General features: G+C 38.6%; 2 protein-coding genes and 1 long non-coding RNA gene across 6 annotated transcripts; 1 reads left to right on the forward strand and 2 right to left on the reverse strand.

Moving 5' to 3' along the window:
• The first annotated feature begins 126 nt into the window (after nt 1-126).
• Nucleotides 127-6,880, forward strand: LOC122669541 (heterogeneous nuclear ribonucleoprotein Q-like). 3 transcript variants are annotated; one of them, XM_043866321.1, is made up of 9 exons: nt 127-270; nt 2,705-3,200; nt 3,280-3,396; nt 4,101-4,241; nt 4,805-4,978; nt 5,573-5,780; nt 5,875-6,050; nt 6,167-6,252; nt 6,739-6,880. In XM_043866321.1, the coding sequence occupies exons 2-9, from the start codon at nt 2,739-2,741 to the stop codon at nt 6,875-6,877; spliced, it is 1,503 nt and encodes a 500-aa protein (XP_043722256.1). In that variant the 5' UTR covers nt 127-270; nt 2,705-2,738; the 3' UTR covers nt 6,878-6,880. The 3 variants fall into 3 exon arrangements, with proteins under 3 accessions (XP_043722256.1, XP_043722266.1, XP_043722273.1); XM_043866331.1 differs by having other exon boundaries at nt 2,726-3,200; XM_043866338.1 differs by having other exon boundaries at nt 134-270; nt 2,730-3,200.
• LOC122669559 lies at nt 176-488 on the reverse strand. The gene is made up of 2 exons (XR_006334044.1): nt 347-488; nt 176-299 (listed from the first exon to the last, which is right to left on the reverse strand). It is a non-coding gene; the product is annotated as an uncharacterized LOC122669559 (long non-coding RNA).
• A 1,694-nt stretch (nt 6,881-8,574) lies between the features above and the next one.
• LOC122656542 (uncharacterized protein At3g28850) lies at nt 8,575-9,855 on the reverse strand. 2 transcript variants are annotated; one of them, XM_043851116.1, is made up of 2 exons: nt 9,312-9,855; nt 8,575-9,275 (listed from the first exon to the last, which is right to left on the reverse strand). In XM_043851116.1, exons 1-2 carry the CDS (start codon nt 9,820-9,822, stop codon nt 8,638-8,640), a joined length of 1,149 nt encoding a protein of 382 aa, XP_043707051.1. In that variant the 5' UTR covers nt 9,823-9,855; the 3' UTR covers nt 8,575-8,637. The 2 variants fall into 2 exon arrangements, with proteins under 2 accessions (XP_043707051.1, XP_043707041.1); XM_043851106.1 differs by having other exon boundaries at nt 8,575-9,855.
• Between the last annotated feature and the right edge of the window lie 8,747 nt (nt 9,856-18,602).

The raw sequence follows: 18,602 nt of genomic DNA on the forward strand, positions 1-18,602 counted from the left end.
ATTACTATACTACCCGTGCTTCATGTTGGGTGGCGATAGTGAAAAAGAATCTAAGTGCATTCGATTTACCATAGTGCCCTTAAGCGCCAGCTCCCGAGTTCCCGATAAATATACTAACATAGGTTTGGCCATAGCATTGAGCCGACGCCCCGACGTCGAAACCCTAACTTCTATTTAGGGTTTCCTTTGTTACAAAAGGACTTTGACCTTCCTAAGATATTTTCCTCGTTGGTTTGCTCTCCCGAATCAAATCCTGCAAGCATTTCTCTGGTAATCCTCTTCTCCCTAGCTCTCTCTCTCTCTCTCTCTCTCTCTCTCTCTCTCTCTCTCTCTATACTCTCTATACTCTTCTCAATTCAGCGATCATTTCATAATACGTACTTTGAGATTATTGGGATAGATATCTTTTTTTCGTTATTTTTTCGTCCCTCCTGATTCACTGTATTCTCCATCTGTATGGTTCTGTTTAAGAATAGGTTCCTGCTACTTGATCCAATTGTTTCAGTGATTATTAGGGCAAAACTTGAAACCGTTTAACAATTGATTGGATGTGTGAATCAGTTGGTAATCGAAGAAGAATTGGTTGTGTCTCATTGGTTTTGGTTGCTTTTAGTCTTTTACTATGTAGTAAGTTAACTATTCCTTGAACAGGGTAGTAATGTGTTCATTTTTGGGAATATTTTGGTTACCTAAAATTTAGGGTTTTTTTTTTGTTAGATGATGTAAAGTACGTTAAAATGTGCAAGCTGTGGACACTTGTAGGTTGAACATACAGGTCTAGTTCGTTTCAATGGACCATCGCCAACACAGATATAGTATAATTGGTCATGATTCCCGTCCCATGTAAACTTCCACATTTGCTTCTCATTCTTTCGATGAAACCTGTAAACGTGAACCACTCAGAACAATGGTAGAAGGAAGAAATAGTGTCCATCTAGAGAGAGAGAGAGAGTACTGATCCCTCGAAGGATTGAAATGGCCCAAGACATATTCGGAGAGAGAGAGAGAGAGAGTACTGAACTCAATGGACTGAAATGTTCCAAGACCAAAAAATTCAATTATTGAAGTGGTAAAATGCAGAAGGATGAAAGGATGTTATTTCTAATCAGTGACTTAATTTCCAAAAGCAGACTAGCAATTAAGAAAGTGGAAAGTTTAATCTAGTAGCAGCTAAGGGGGCAAAGCACAAAGATCAAAGACAACTTCTAGGCCACGTTTATGCTTAAAGATAGCTTTAATAATTAAGTTTCCTCAATAATTAACTTCTTGGATGCTTGGACTTAAATGGGAGAGGGACAAGAATAGATGTGTTAAAGTCGGCATAGAAGATGTATTGCACACATACTATTGGCTCGTGTGGGCACTAAACATTATTTGATTGACTACGACTCTAAGGACAATATGAAAGTTGATCAATCACAATGATCTGCATATCAGAACATGGATTCGGACGATACTTATTCATGGTTTTCTTGAGAAACGAAACATTCCAAAATATACGTTCAGAAATGTAGGAAAATTTTGATTGTAACTCTGTCAAAGAAAAATATAAAATCTAGGTATATAACTTGATGAGACTTCAATGCTAATGAATGAAACTCTTGTGCATTAGTTTTAAACATATTGGTTGTTGAAACATAGGATCAAACCTTAGATAGAAGAAATTGGTTTATAAGATATGCGTAAGTTAGGTTCTTGGTTTATCTTCTTTTTTATCAATTGTGATGTGTAAGGTAATTCTTCTTTGAACTACACTAAGGAAATTAATAGGAATAGACATGTTAGGATGAGAATGTTGTAAGTTGTGCACAAGTCAACCTTCAATTTTTTTGCATCCCCCTTTCGACTCAAAGCCAAAGAAGAGGTTAGACACAAACTGTTCGAGGGCTCATGCCTTGTGCATCCTTCGCAATTTTGTGGTGGTTGTAAGTTTCCATCTTTGATACTCCCCCTTTGTAGGGTACTTTGAATATATCCATATGGTTAAAGCATGAGTAACGTGGTTCAAACTAAAATTATTGTTTCTTCGTCATGTGTCCCTATTTATGTATTCATATTTGGGCTTTTTCTTGTTTTATTTAACGGTAAAACAAGATTATAACAATGCCATAAAATTGTAAACTTGTCTGCATTGAACTTCTCTTATTTACTTGTAGTGAAGTGGCAACTAATTGCTGATTGTTCTTAAGAGTATGTGTTTTGCAAGCTCTCTCATGTTCCTATTGTTGGGTCAATATAATTATTTCAAATTGGTTCTTTATTTCCTTTTTAAGTCGTTGATTTGATATCTTATTTCTTATCTGCTGCTTTTTGTTTCTTCTCTCCTTTTTTTTTTCTCTTGTGAATGCATTTGCCGGAATTTAGATATTTAAACACATAGACTGGCCAGAATTTGTTGGGCTGCTGCCTGATATCTAAATTTTGAGAAATTCATTTCTTATTTTTTTTGCACCTGTTAGCATCATCATCCTCTTGGTTTTCATTCAGAATTCTTTCTTGCCTGTCTCTATTAGTGCTCTTACTACTGTTATCATCCCTGTACTGGAAATCTTTCACTGAAATTCCTTGGATCCATTTCTCATGGCACGGGTTCAATTGAGTTTCTTACTCGGCTACTCCTTTTGGCCTTTCGTTTTGTTTCCACCTATCCATATTTGTATACTTCCTTTTGCAAATGCTTCTGCCTTCCTTGCTTCCTTCACAGTTGTCTTGCAAACCTATCTAGTTAGATACATAAGATGCCAAGGGCGAAAGCAAATGCTGCAGCAACTCAAAGGCCAGTTGAACCTGAAAAGCTGATGGAGATTGAAAAGCCAGATGAACATGACGAACGTGTAGACCTTGATGGAGACAATGATGCTGAAGAGACGGAGGAGGTTGAATACGAAGAGGTAGAGGAAGAGGAAGAAGTGGAAGAGGTAGAAGAGGAAGAAGAGGAAGAAGAAGAGGAGGAGGTAGAAGAAGAGGAAGAAGAGGAGGAAGAGCCTACGGCTGCTAATGGATCTGATGCACGGGCAAGCTCCAGCGGTGATGAGGAGATGAAAACTACCAAGGCATTGGATGAAGATGAAATCAAAAAGCATGCTGAACTTCTTGCTCTTCCTCCTCATGGCTCTGAAGTTTATATTGGTAGCATTCCTCATGATGCGACTGAGGAGGATTTGAGAAGCTTTTTTGAGTCCATTGGAGAAGTCACTGAGGTAAGTATTTGGTTCTTTATTGTAGTGTTCTGTCGATTTCAGCCATGGTGAACTAATTATATTGATATTGGCACAACAGGTCAGGGTAATGAAGGATAAAGATTCAGGGGAGAATAAGGGCTATGCTTTTGTGACTTTCAGAACCAAAGAATTGGCTTCCAATGCAATTGAGGAGCTGAATAACAAAGAATTGAAGGTATTTGAGTGCATTTTTTTTTAATGTTCTATTGTCTAATTTTTATTCTGACAGCTTCTTGCTGAGTTAGTTTTAATATCACCATTTGTTGTATTATCACTCTCTCAAGCGTGTCTTTCCTCTTTTTTGGGTACTGATTCTGTGAGATTGCTCAAATTGAAGTGTGATAAGTTGTGGTACCTACCAGAGTACCAGTGTTGTTTGATCCAGCTTTAATCCAGGGTTTCTTTTTGAGAGCAATATTATAGAATTATCCTGTCCATTATTTATAATCTTTAATTTAAAGGTCCTCTAAGGAGAAGGGGGGATTACCAACAAGTCCAACATAGTAAAGGAGAAAATGTCAGTTTTGATTGACAATCACAAACTGTGCTTATGGATTACGTATATACTTAGTGTTTGGCTATTTTTCTCCTTGGGAAAATGTTTTATTGCAGGTTTGGGATTTTACGGTTCCATGGCTTGGTTTCTGAATTTCACTTCTTAGTGCAATTTATACATCTGTTTATTTGAATATTATCTATTATTTGGTGGAAGCAAGAAGGAAAAATAGGCATCACTTGAGGTTCGAAGCTTTTATTGTATCATTGAGGCTGCCTACGTTCCTGATGCCCCCATTCTGTGGCTTTTCCAGTGATATCTGGTATCTCAAGTGAAGATTGTATTAGTTCTCAAATTTTATTTTTTTTTCTTTTAACTTCCAGGGAAGAAAGATAAAGTGTTCAACATCTCAAGCAAAGCATCGTTTATTCATTGGTAATGTTCCCAAAAGCTGGATGGAGGAGGATCTTAGGAAGATAGTGACAGATATTGGTCCCGGAGTTAATTCTGTGGAGCTGCTGAAGGTTAATGCTTTTATTGTCTACTTGTGACTTTTTTGTTTTCCATGATTTAAAATGCTAATTGAAGAATCATGATCCAAATCATCAAAGACTTAAAATTAATAAAACATTATGGTTGAACTGTCTTTCCAATTCCAATCCCTTAGAAGCTCCCGATGGTCTGATCTTAAATCAGAATGTACCACCGTGTCTGTCATGATTTGAAATGTCAAATGAACGGTCACGATGAAAATCGAAGGTTTAAAAATACAGAAGCATGATGGTTGAACCATATCCTTCTAGTTCTAATCTTTTGATAGATCTAGAAGCTTGGGTCATTTTGTCATCAACTGTTAGCATGAACTGATACCATTTGTGAGTGGGGCACCCCAAACGTTAGTTTTTAAACATTAGAAATCATACACGTAGATGCCCTGAATTCTAGAAACCTTAGGTGTAATTTACGCTTTCTTTTGTTGTACATCAGTGTTTGGAGCTTTATTTCTATTATTACTAGTGGTTCTGGTTCTGGTTCTGGTAGTGATGTATTGAATTTAACTTGTTATTTTATTTGTTTGTAATTGCAGGATCCACAGAACTCCAGCCGTAACCGTGGCTTTGCTTTCATTGAATATTATAACCATGCTTGTGCCGAATATTCAAGGCAGAAGATGTCAAACTCAAAATTTAAGCTAGATAATAATGTTCCAACTGTGAGTTGGGCTGACCCTAAGAATGCTGAGTCTGCTTCTTCTTCACAGGTACTACTGCATTTCATTTTTGGTTTGTTTGTCTTGTTGGAATAGTCAATGGTTTGAGTTTACTAGACCATGCCTACCACCGATCTTAGAATCTCCAAAGGACTCATAGAATTACGATAGATCTTATGGTTATCGTCATCTGATTGAATATTCTCCCAGACACGAATGTTATAGATTTAAAAACAAAAAATCTATTTTGATTTGTAAAAATGCAGTAGACGCGTAGTGGACTAATCCATGAATTCAATAAAATTGGCCCTTTTAACTCAGTAGTAGAGACACACTTGGTAAGGTATAAGTTGCCGGTTCCAATCATATAAAGTGCTTATTTTTTTCCACGAAACTCCAGTCTTGGTCTCCATTTTTCAGCAGAGGATATAGATATTTTTGAAAAAAAAAAAAGAATAAGATCAACTTGATTTACTTGGTTGTATACTCTTACCTCCACATGTAGTCAATTATCTTCAAAATGCTGGAGTTAAATTTCCTGGTTCATGCTTTCTTGGGTTTGGGTTTGGGTTTGTTCCCCAATCAATTGAGGAGTCCATTGTTTGTCTTTTCAAGTTGGCTTTAGTCTATTGTTTATTCATGTAGGTGAAGGCAGTATATGTGAAGAATTTGCCCAAGAACGTAACACAGGATAAGCTAAGGGAGCTATTTGAACACCATGGCGAGATTACGAAAGTAGTGCTGCCACCTGCAAAGTCTGGACAGGAAAAGAGCAGATTTGGTTTTGTTCATTTTGCAGAGAGGTCAAGTGCCATGAAGGCACTGAAGAACACAGAGGATTATGAAATAGATGGTGATGCCCTCTTCATATTTTCCCTGTCTTCCCCCTTCCCCAACCAAACTTTAAGTAGCCTTATAAACGATGGTGTGTTTATCCTCATTAACAGGGCAAGTCCTGGAGTGTTCTCTTGCAAAACCACAAGCAGATCGGAAGGCTGATGGAGGAGTGAATTCACAAAAAGCAGCTTTGCTTCCAACCTATCCGCCTCGTGTTGGTTATGGTTTGGTTGGGGGTCCCTATGGTGCTCTTGGTGCAGGGTATGGTGCTGCAGGATTTGCGCAGGTGAGATGTCCCTATTTGTTATTTATGATGTTGCACTTATTGAACCAAAAACCGTGGGATGGTTGAACTGCTCTTGCATTTATGGCTATTCTGATACAGATGTTTTTTTCTTGCAGCCTCTGATTTATGGCAGGGGACCTACTCCTGCTGGCATGGCGATGATGCCTATGCTGTTGCCTGATGGACGGATAGGATATGTCCTGTAAGCACAAATTTCAAGTCCTGTAATTCACATCCTTTACTGCCCCATGGATAAAAGGCATCTTTTGTAGTTCATTCTTGACAATTGGACAAATGCCAGATGCAGAAAGCTAGAACTGGACTTGGTAGAATGTGGACAGTGGGATTGATTCCCATGGTTTACATTCTTTACCCACCAGTCATTTGATCATGTGCGTAAAAAATAATGCATTTTCTGAGATGCGAACGGTCAATCGGTTGTTGGTGTGAAAACCTTGGATTCCTCAAGTTTGAACCATCCTATTGCTAACAATGGACTTTGATTAGAAAAGGGTTAAAACGTTGATTTGTGGGATCCGGAGTGTTTGTACCATTTAGCTTCCCCAGCAAGGCCTAATTGTTTACCTTCTAGGAATTTTACATTTACATCAATAGCCAGTTTCTGTTCCAATTTCCAAAATCTTGGCTCGGGATACATAGCATAATATATTGTGTTCACTTGTTGCAGGCAACAGCCTGGAGCTCAGCCTCATGCCCCACCTGCTCAGCCGCAGCAGCAGAGAAGCGGCGGCAGGAGTGGTGGAAGCTCAAGTGGAGGGAAGCAGAGTAGTGACAGTGGTCGTGGGCGTAGATACAGGCCGTATTGATTTGGTCAGATGGGTGGTGTCTGGAAGAGTTGAGTGGTTTCTGTATCATCACATTTTACAATCGTGGAGGGCTTTTGTTTACAATTGTAGGATTGCAGCAACAGCTGTGTTGGCAGGTGATGGGAAGAATGGTATGAATCTGGGTTGCTAGTTACATAAGTGTAGGGGTGCTCAACCATAAGATTTGAATCTAACAAACCGGATCCTTGTAGTAGACACAATTTTCAGTTGAACCATTGTGTTTGCTCATCTGTTACTTGCAACCATCGAGGCCAAGGCATGAGCTGCTACGCATAGTTATTTTTATTTTTTCTTTGTTAATTATTTTGTGTCGATACTGCCTGATTCTTGATTTCAACTGGAAAATATTTTACAGGAATCGTATTAAGATCGGAATATTATACCATATGGTATTGAGTTATCTCCAAAAATATTTGGTAATCAACTTTAAATATACTTGTGGCAGTGGTGGCACAATGACTTGTAACAGTCAATTGCAAAATATTTTGTGAGGTTTGTAAAAAAAAAAAAGAAAAATCAATACAAAATTTTATATTTTATGAGATTAAAAGAAGGGAAAATAGTTTTACGGAAATTTATGTTAAACAGTTGAAAAAAAACTTTTGTTTTAGGGGAGGTTTTTAATTATCTACCCTTTTCCCAATGTCAGTACAATCCTGGCCAAAGGGATATGCAATAGCTGTTTTTCAAATTTACCATGTCATTTTTTCTCCAAATGCCTCTAACTCGTGAAGGTTCTATTACTTTTGTTGTCACTCACTGCTCGGCCATTGTTAAAATCGTGACAAGTTAATGAAGTACTCCGTGATTAGAGTGATTACAAGGTTGGATGGTGGTTTTGTAATGGAACACATTGGATTTGTTATCGAAAAATGCAATCTTCTTACTTTGAGCCAGAAGAAACCATCGTTAGCTATTTGGTAAAATTGGACTTTAACCTCTTGTTTGCATTGGAACTATTCTTTAAAGAACAAACAAGTCTGGTATAATGTCAGCTTACAGAGATTTTGTGTTCTTTGAGGGGGAGTTGCAGAGGTTTTTTTGTTAAAATAATTCGGGCTATAGAGTCCCAACGGGTTCTAATAGTGCATCAATTATTGGTAGGGTTATTTGCGCTGTTGTATCTTGAAGGTCAAATCAACAAGAACTTGGTTTGCACTATAGGGGAAGACGACTATTACCTTAAGGAGTTAGTTACCAGTAGCGCGCCTCAGCCCACCTTCAATCTCGTTGTGTATAGTGTTGTGGTCACAGTAAATGGTGTTCGTGATCATGTAACTGGTTCTCCTACTGATGGAAACTTAATTTATTGGTATTATTTACTACACTACTATATATATGCCAATCCATGCAACAGCAGATTACACAAAATATAGAAGAAATGAACGATTATAACACAAACTAACATCTAATGAGGGTGCAGAAGCCCTCTCCAAAATTTATCACTCATTCAGATCCTCACAAGATAAAAAAATTGTGGAACCTTTGGTAGAAGAAGTGTAGTACACAAGACCTTTCCACTCAATGAGAAAGAGTCGTAGAAAAAGAACCAAAACCCTTAAAACCACAAACCCATAACCACCACCTATCACCAATAAAGAAATCTTCAAATTTCCTTTCTGTGGGTAGGTAGCAGATTAAGGCATTGGATCAATCCATTTTCATTGTTATCACCAACAAAGAAATCTTCAGATTTCTTCTTTGGGGGGGCCAAGGTATGATAGAGCCACAAAATTGTTTTAACAACAAATAGGGCATTGGATCAATCCATTTTCATTGCAACCTTCACACTTAACCATTTTCTTCATGTCTTCATCTAAGACTTTACGACTCCCACTGCAATCCATACACATTACAAACCTTACGCCCCCGCAGCCTTCACAGCCCGCCAAGGCCCTTGGAATCCCACGAAACAAGACTCCCAATTTTCCCTCTTCTTCCATCTTTACCACCTCATCTGCTCCTCCAATCAACCTTCCTTTCACGAACACTACAGGTACTATAACCTCTTTTTTTCCCATCAAGCACCTTAATTCCTCCCTAAACCCAGAATCCATTGAAATGTCTCGTTCAATGATGTGGATGTGATGAGATTCTACCACGGATCGAACACTGTTGCAGTCTTCGAAAGTTTTCCTGATTCCTCTCAACGTGGTAGTGTAGATGACCACCGCATTTTCGCCGCCTGGAGGGCATTTCTTCTCAAACTGTTCGAGCATTGACTCCCAATTTAGGGCCTTGCAAATTCTAGGCTCCGGAAAGACCATTTTCTTAATTTGTTCTCCCTCTTCGCTGAGTTCTATCTCGAAGGATGCAAGGAGCTCTGGATCAAACAGGGGACTTAAACTCTTTCTTGAACTTGAAAACCCGGAGTGGACTCTGAAATTATTCGTCTTGAGATCTACAGGAGTACCCTTCTTGGGTGTGGCCTTCTGTACGTTCTCTAAAGAAGAAAAAGGTTTCAGTACCTGTTTCGGGTTGTGCTCCGAGTGCCCAACTGCACCATCACATCCACTCTGTCGATGCTTGTTCTCCTTCCCTGCAATTTTTTTCTGCTTCTTTGAGGAGTTGATTTCGTTGAAGAACTTCAAAGGGTTCCTGAAATCCACATCTACAACTCGTGATTTGGGGCTTTTTTTGGTATGTGCCGATATGGGTATTTCGTCTTCGAGATCTTCCATCAATTCCCAAGCATTGATGACCTCAGGCTCTTCCGTTCCCTTTCTCTGAAGTTTGGGGCACACGACATGAGGAGGAGACATTGTTCTCTCCTTGACGGTTTCCTTGATGGGTTCTTGGTCGAGTTTGAGAACTCCGTATGTGCTGGAAGTGAGAGAGACGACATGATTCGTGTAATCTCCATTGCCGAAGAGGAGTTCCTGGTTGAAATCCTTCTTGAATGCTTTGGACGAAACGCAACCCATCTAATCTGACACAACCGAAAAGGGTCTCTCTTCAGTTTTTTTTGTTCTCCAAGATAATGCATTTCACGCCAAGGTGAAAGGCCCTTTTTGAATCTGTAACGGGCAAGTGGCCGCAACGGTCATAAAGGTCCCAACGGACAACGGTTGCAAAATACTAAAAAATTTTGGGAAATTGTTGTCCTTGTCCATCCAAAAGCGTGGCATTCTACGCGGGGTCCCAATGTTCATCTCTCTCTTCATCCAATAAAGGGACAGAGATGTCATTTGAAAGGGGTACCAGAGTACCAAACAATAAAACTTGGAAGAATGTTTTCTGTGCAGTAGCGTAGACTGCGCCCAGACACATAGGCAGCCTATGCAGGGGGCAGGGTGATCATTGTGTCCACCCCCATGTGCCTGGGCGTAGCCTGCACTACGACACAGAGGACAGTGCCCTAAAAAACTTTTACTCTTTATTTATTGAGTAAATGACACTTGAGATACCTAACATTTGCAGAAAATATATATAAGGTACCCAACGTATATGAAATTATAACTAGGGTACCTATTTTCACTGGCTGCTACTACCGCCACCCGCCAGCCCCACCCACCCTACTGGGGCCCACTCTGTTCCTTCCTCTCCCCAAACCCTGGCTTCCCCGTAACCCCATCCCACCCCACCCCAAGCTTCCTGCAGCACCTTGCAACCACACCCTACCCCTCCCTTGCCTGCTGGTGTACTCTGGAGTTTGGACATTCAATTATATCTCAAGTCTTAAATGTGTGTGGTATCATAATTGAAACCTTTGGATACATAAAGGCATTTCCATTATTCTATTTAGGCAGATAGATGTCATAGTTTTGTTCTACTCTTCTCACAATCCCTCTATCTAATGAATGTCGAGTGCATTGTGGTGTACTTTTCAAGATATCAATGTGAAACAATTCAAGCCCTTCTTCTTGCAACAATCTATCCATGGTTAAGAGTATGAACACATTTCGCTAAAATGGTATCTCAATTAATTGGAATCCATGAGCCAGAGTATGCACATATTACACTAAAACGAAACTATAACAAACGAGGAGGGAGGTGAGGAGGCAACAATCTAACGATTGGATTCGACTTTTGGGTTGCAATTCACAATCACATCTGTACTCTCTGACTCCACAAGTCTTCAAATGCGCCAGTTTGAACTCGCAAACATATTTGTACTCTAGGTCCACAAGTCTTCAAATGTGCCTTCCAATCAAGTGCCATTTACCTTGGTTTAAATAATAAGTTGATTGTCCTAAGGTTTATTATCCTCTCCAATTCCCTATAGCTCAGCAATGCGGCAGTGCTAGTGTGGATGTCTGACACATGACAGCTCAAACATCCAACAGTCTGAGCTCAACATAGTCAATGAGCTCGAGGGATGGTGTTAATGGTGGGTGGCGATGGTGGTGGTGGTGATAGTATTGGGTATCTACATTGTAAAAGAAGATGATGATTTGGGGAAGATGAAGGCATTTTGGTCTTTTCAAATTTTAGAAAAGATAGAAGAAAAGGTAGTTTGGTCATTTTTTAGCATGTAAGGCCTGGTGTGGACTTAAATGGCTTTAAGGGGATAAAATAGGAATGGTACGTGGAATTTTCAGAGGGTGAGTGTGGACTTGTCAGAACCTTAGGGGGACATGAGGAATATTGAATTAATTTTAGGGGGTATGCGTATCAAACCCAATTAATCCAAATGCCCAATCTTGACTTTTCAGCTACGCCTCAAATCTTAATGTGGTCATTTAGGAGAACTTATTTATGCTGAATTCCAGATGAACAAATGGTGGGGGGTAGACAACATGTGCATTGCCAAGTAGCAATCACTTAGGTTTAAAATAGACTTATTTTTCCTTCACCCATGTGAAGAGAGAATCTCTTCAGCCATGAGATCTGATTCTCTTATTATTATTATTATTAGTTTTTTGATAAACATTGATTCTCTTTTATTTGACTAAGGATATTTTGTATCTTTATTAATAGGAGTGAGTGTTAAATGATGAGACTTACCATTCTAGGAGTTCAATCATAGCATCAAATCATCATGGATGAAGAGATTCTATCTACCCTAGCGATGAAAAATTTCGCCTTTCTTTTATAGACCATGGAGGCAAGGTCTTAAAATTTGGAATTAGACTTCATTGAATCTATGTGATTTTTTCGGAGTTTCGTTTCAAAAGACTTGTTACAACAAAATGAAAGTTTCATTGATTTTTTTTTTTATTATTAGACTTGCACCCTTTTGTCTATCTATCCTTCCTCTTTACTTAGAATGACCTCTCAGCCTTCTTATGTATGATACCTATTTTGTTGCATCTCATTGGTGTGCTCTTCCATATGCCACTTGTTCAAGGTTCCTCTCTCATGTATTATTCATAATAACAACATCTGACTTACACAAAGATAAGGGTGTCAATTTGGGACCAGAACCAGGAACCACCCCGCTAAAACCAGTACCGGATTGTACCATTAATAAATGGGACGGTATTGGGATCTGATTGGTACCGAATAATAAATGGGACGAGACGGTTCTGGGACAAGATTCCCAATGGTACTAGTACCGTATTTTCGGTTAGGTATCAGAACTATGAGTACCCTGTCAAAGAGTATATTTCATGTTATTGTGTGAAGTTTTATGGCAGTAGTTTGATATATTTTAGTGGTATATTCTCTTATAGATGTTTTGGCTAATGGACCTTTAGTTCTATTTCTACAAACTTGTTTTGTGATTGCACTAAAACCATATATGGGTTTGTTTATTTCGTCGTCATTAATTTTTAGACGTCGTTTTGAAAAGACTACATATGATCTAAGGGAGGACATTGAAGAAGTAAATCCATGAAATTTATCTTAGTTTCGTATTCTGCTTTCAAATAATGGAATTATCTCAGAACCATTAAATTTCTTCTCCCTTTTTTATTGGGCCTAGAACCGTTTAAGAACCGATACCGTCTCATCTCAAATAAATCGAGATCGGGACTTAAGTTTGGTTCCATTTACTAAATGGGACGGTACTGAAATTGACACCTTTTGTACCAATACCGGTATAGACCCGTTGCAAGTACCGGAAACCATTCAAATTGACACCCTTACACGAAGATAAGTTCATAAAACTCTCTCTAAAAAGTTAGTGAGCTTGCCCTTTGTTTAAACAGCTAGGGTAGGTACACAATTTATCCCATATTTTTAACGGTTCTTGATTCTTCACGGTAAGTGCATCTCAATAATATAACCTACAGCGAAAGATTAGAAATCCAAAGAATAAAAAGCCTTCCAATCAAAAGCTTAGTTTTAGTACATCGTATCGGATCCGGTATGAGTTAGTTTAAAAAATAATACTAATATCAATATATATTGGTCTGTATTTGTTATATTAGACATTTTTGCCCTTAAAGATACCAATATCATACATGGATCTGATATTGCCCAAATATCTAAGTATCTACATGATATACATGTATAACGATCTTAGCTGAAAGTGCACCTTTTTGTTGTTGTTGATTGGAGGACTTTTTATTTCCTTGTTGGAAAAGAATTTTTCAATTGCCCAGTCTTAACATGAAAAATAATTGTGAAATCTTTCAAAAGATGAGTCCAACATTTTCAGTCAAAGTATATGTTAGTATTGTAAGACCAAGTAAGGAAGTAAGATTTTCTTGACTATAAGTTAGGGGAGAATGTTTTGTGTGTGTGGGACGTAGGGGCCACGCCATGCCCACACGGAATGACCACCATGTTGCTCATGTATAGCGGAAATTCTACCCCCTTTTGTGCCACCGTGTGCCCTTTTTTGTGTTACCGTGTGTACTCTCATTGGTTGGCACGCGCGATGTGACCCGCGACCTGTTCGCTCCACTCTAGTGGCCCTATGGGCCTGCGGTAGGATCTGAAAAAAGGAAAAATTTTAAGGTCATTAATCTTTTGTGGTAGTGTGGACCACTTTTAAGATCACAAATTTTATATCTATAACATCATAAAAGGTAGAAAATGCATCATAATTGCTAGAAAGTTACCAAAAAAAAAAAATTTGCTAAAAAGTTTAAGAAATGCTAATTTACAGTTAAAAGGGGACATATTGCAGTATAATAAAATCAAGTAATTTTCTTTTATTATAACCAGTATTCTTTGACCAACCTGAAATCCAGACTTCAGTTTTTTCCCAAAAAAAAAAAATCCAAACATTAGTTGCTAGCAGGGTATTAGGAATCGGTTATGGGGTTGATCTCGGCTGGTAGCGATCCAATACTGATTTGGATCGTCTCATATTAATATAGATCGGATAGATTTATCCAATCTTCCGATTCAAGATCAGCCAAAACTCGGGATTGGGGCCACCGATACCAACCGCAACCAAACCCTAAAACCCACTGTAGACATAATATGAAGTTATCTTTCGCCGAGCATCGATAGAATCAGAGTCTTGCACTTCTTCCGATCCAAAACTGCAATCCCACCCAAGGTGTGGGTTAATCCACATATTAATTCTCTTTAGATGATGAAAGGTTACCGTGTCAATCTGATCGATCGGTTGAATTCGTTGCTCCTTCGACTATTTTTCTTTAAAATATTCTAAAACAGATTTGAGTCTCAGTGGCTTTGACATGCGAAACAATTACTTTGCAGCCATTAATCACATTTTCATCTTAAAATTAAAAAAAAAAAAAAAAAAAAATGTAATTAATGGCTGCAAAGCAATTGTTTCTCCACCTTCTTCGTATATTGAGTAATTCAATCTTAATCTTTATATATATAAGGCACTAGGCAGTTTATAAATTTTTACATCAGAATTCATGCCAGCTACTGCCATCGATTCACTCTTATTCTTCTCCACAAATTTCTCCTAATTAGTTGTAAACTGATTGACCAATACTCTTTATATTTCCAAAGTCCATAAGGCAAACAGTTTTGGTCTAAAATTGGGTTCGAAATGGTTTGAACCGGTTTAAAATCGATTCAAACCATTTCGAACCCGTTAACATATAAACGAATCCGAACTGGGGAAAAAAACACTTACAGGCGGGATTTCGGATTCAGTTATTTCTACATCAAACCAAAAATAACGAACCGGCCGTTTGACACCCTTATTAATTCATCCATCTCCAATAGTCTTCCATGAATTGACACTGATCGTGACTTTTGAGATTTGACGTGCAATCTCCAGCCAATTAACAAGTCAAGTAACCATAAGTTGTTAAATAGAAATAGGGAAGGAGTTTTCTGTAGGGGAGTGTGGCTTACGCCAATACTCCTATGTGTCTATCTCTCTCCTCCTTAAAATAAGGGGGCAGAGGTATCTTTTCACATAGAGAGGAGAGATATAGACTCATGGGAGTGCTGGTGTAGGCCACACTCCCGGACAGAACTTTTTCCCATAGAAATAACAAGAAATAGCAAATTAACTAGAGGATGTTTAATTTAAATAACAAAAATGCTGATGTGGAGGATGAGGGAACTAAGACCCAGCTTACCAAGCAGAAAATGAAACTGACCATGGCCCAATGTCTTAATAAAAATATCTGCACCTTTACACCAATTTGGCGAATTTAGCTCGTCTCTAGGGAGCCTAGCATGCCCAGGGTGCATCCAGCCGTTGGACTGTGCCGCACACATCCCTAGGTGTACATCGAGATGTGTGCAACATAGCTCAACCATTGGATGCCCCCTGGGTACGTCCTGAGCGCTGGGCTCCCTGAAGACGATCCTGATTCCAATTTGACTCTCCTCCAGCAGTGGTGGGAGCTGGAGGGCCCAACCCAGCAAAAACACCCAAAAACAAGGTTAGTTTTAGTCATTTCACAGGTGGGACCCAAGTAGGCCCCCTATGAAATGACCATACCCCCATGTTTTTGGGTGTATCCCCTTTCCCCTCCCCCCCCCCCCACCCCCAAAAAAAATATTCTGCGTGTTGAAGGTGACCGCTGATATTGCTGGTGTAAATGAACCAGTTGAATCTTCTCTCGGATGAGGTGGTAATCTATTTTGATGTGTTTGTTACATTCATAGAAGACAACAATATGCAAGACAGCCTAATTATCACAATAGAAAGCAAAATCTTCAGCCAAGTAACATCGCAAAAGGCCGTAGCTATATCATGATATTTGACCTCAGCAGAAGATCGTGGTTTGCTTTCTGGTCCACCAAGAAAAAGGATTGGAGCCAAGAAATGTAATGTAACGAGTCATGAAGCGGGTATGTGATGTGACAGTTGGCCCAATCAAAATCACAATAGGCCGAGAGAATTGAAAAAGAGAATTAGTAGAGGGCATCATAAGACTATGGCCAAGAAAGACCTCATAGTCCCATCCCACCTAATTAAGCAACCAACCTAATTAATGATACTATTAACATGCATCTTATAATCAAACCTATCTCTATTTCTCTACTTGAACAACTTATATATTCTTGTGATACAGATATTGACAAGGAAAACATAATTTAATTTTAAATTTGGAACAACTACTTGAATAACACTCAATTTAATTCCATTAATATGGAAAACATATATCTCATCAGGGAAACCTTAACCCTCCAAAGAAATTTAAATAGCTAGGGTAAGTATATATATATTTTGTCCGGTAGGTACATATTTTGTTCCATATTCTTGACGGTTCTTGATTCCAAACTGTGGAGTGCATCTCAATATATAATCTAAAGGGGAATGATTGGAAACCAAAAGCCTTCCAATCATGATTCCTTATTTTAATGATGATTTGGCAATTCTGAGTAGTGGGGTGATCAATTATTTAACAATCTGGCCATATTCAACTTACTAATTTTTGTGGTCATTTCAATCACTTACCCACTTTTTATGGAACTTTCTCCCTTTGAGTTTTAATGATTCTACTTCATTTTTTCTATTTTTCTTAGATTTTCATGGTTTCATGGCTTTTTTTTTGGACAAAATTCTCTCAATTTTCTGGCCGTCTTTCAAGGTGGTGGAAAGGATTTCAATTGTAGCACAGTGGAATTTGCTTCCAATATGGTCTGATCCGTATCGATATTTGTGATATTTGTGGCAATTCATACATTAAAAAAAAAAATCTTATTCATGGACACATAGCGTTAGAGTTACAAGCATTTAATAACGATGGAATGGAATTTGATCAAACTGTCGTACACATCATCGATAAAATTTTCCTAATTAGAGAGTCAGCTATTGTGTTAATCTCCCAATTAATTCTCTCAAACCTACACTCACTAAAAAAAGTTGCCAAGTGTAGAATATCCTCTACAATAGGTTGCATTAGAATAAGAATGTTAGTAGATCTACAGGTTACGAACATCCATAGCTCTTAACAATCTCTCTCCACCAACAGACATTCCACACAATCCGATAGAACCTTCAGAAGGCTGCTTTTGATTGCCATCGCCTCCCCCTAAAAGGATGTTGTTAAAGAAGTAGGCTCCGATTTCGTCAAGCATGATTTTCTTGTATGGTAACGAATCACCACAACTAGACCACCTTTCTCCTAATCACGAACACATGACGCGTCTATGTTTAGTTTACAGAAAGTGCGAGGAGGAGGTACCATGATTGATACCTTTGTGTAGGTCAGATCGGATCCCTCTACTGCACGGGCTGCCCAACTGCCCTACTGCGTAGACACAGGGCCACGCGCAATAACCGCCTTACCCCTGCCCGAACGCCTTGCCCGGGTGGGAGTACGGGGGCCATTACATGCGGCTCTGTGTCTGCAAAACACCGCACAGTTGGGGCAGCGTGCAGTAGACGATCCGGATCTGTGTAGGTCTCAATGGATTTTCAATCATGCTCGACAATGTGTGGGGAATCTGAACCTACGGAAATTACATATATGCCCACGGAACTACCTCAAAAATTTCCATCAAAGTCCACCTTTTAACAAAAAACAAAAGATCATTTCTTTCTTGCGAGACTGACTTACTTATCACGGTGATTGAACAATTCCCAACGTTGAATCTAGAATTGAACAATAGAGTCCACTTCTAGATTAATTCTATAACCACCTAATATCCTTCTCTTTTTTGACTATTCAGTTGGTTTTACTCTCCGGTCTCTTTCTCTTTCTGACTTTGTGAATTTGTTTCAAACTGAGAATTTTATATGAAGATTAGTCTAAAATTATTGTGAAAACAATTCTAATCTAACGGTGAAGCACACGATCTGTGGAACCGTTGAAGTATATACTAATTTACCGTATCACATGAATATATACCATCTTCACACTGATATGAAGAAAGAACACCGGCCAGTCAAGTTGAAAACGTCCAGTCAGTCCAGCCATTGGAGAGGATTTGAATCCATACTATTTCAAACCCAGGCATGGTTTTAAGAATCAGGAATCGAGAATTGGATCGGTGAATTAGTTGATTTGAATCGAAATTGGACGTGATTGATTCCGATTTTTACCAATCCAAAATGGCCAATTCACACCCAAAAAACCCTAGAAATTCACTGTCTGAGGACGAAATCTAGGGTTCTTGAACACCAATTCCGATCTGATTGGGATCGAAATCACTAATGACTGATTTCGTATCCAATTCCGTATTGGAATTTCGTTGCTCCTTCGACTATTTTTCTCTCTTTCTTTAAAATATTTTAAAACTGATTGAGTTTCAATGGCTTTGACTTGCGAAACAATTACTTTGCTTCCATTAATCACATTTTCATCTTAAAATTTAAAAAAAAAATGTAATTAATGGCTGCAAAGCAATTGTTTCTCCACCTTCTTCGTATATTGTTTGATTCAATCTTAACCTTTATATATATGCCTTTATACAACTGATG

This window comes from Telopea speciosissima, chromosome 1, assembly GCF_018873765.1.
Source record: "Telopea speciosissima isolate NSW1024214 ecotype Mountain lineage chromosome 1, Tspe_v1, whole genome shotgun sequence".
Classification (NCBI taxonomy): domain Eukaryota; kingdom Viridiplantae; phylum Streptophyta; class Magnoliopsida; order Proteales; family Proteaceae; genus Telopea; species Telopea speciosissima.

Excerpts from the sequence above, each read along its gene's own strand:
- LOC122669541 (XM_043866321.1), top strand. The coding sequence starts at position 2,739 with ATGCCAAGGGCGAAAGCAAATGCTGCAGCAACTCAAAGGCCAGTTGAA. Across the intron at positions 4,979-5,572 it reads AGTCTGCTTCTTCTTCACAG|GTGAAGGCAGTATATGTGAA; the intron begins GTACTACTGCAT and ends TTATTCATGTAG. Across the intron at positions 6,051-6,166 it reads GTGCTGCAGGATTTGCGCAG|CCTCTGATTTATGGCAGGGG; the intron begins GTGAGATGTCCC and ends TTTTTCTTGCAG.
- LOC122656542 (XM_043851106.1), bottom strand. The coding sequence starts at position 9,822 with ATGGGTTGCGTTTCGTCCAAAGCATTCAAGAAGGATTTCAACCAGGAA.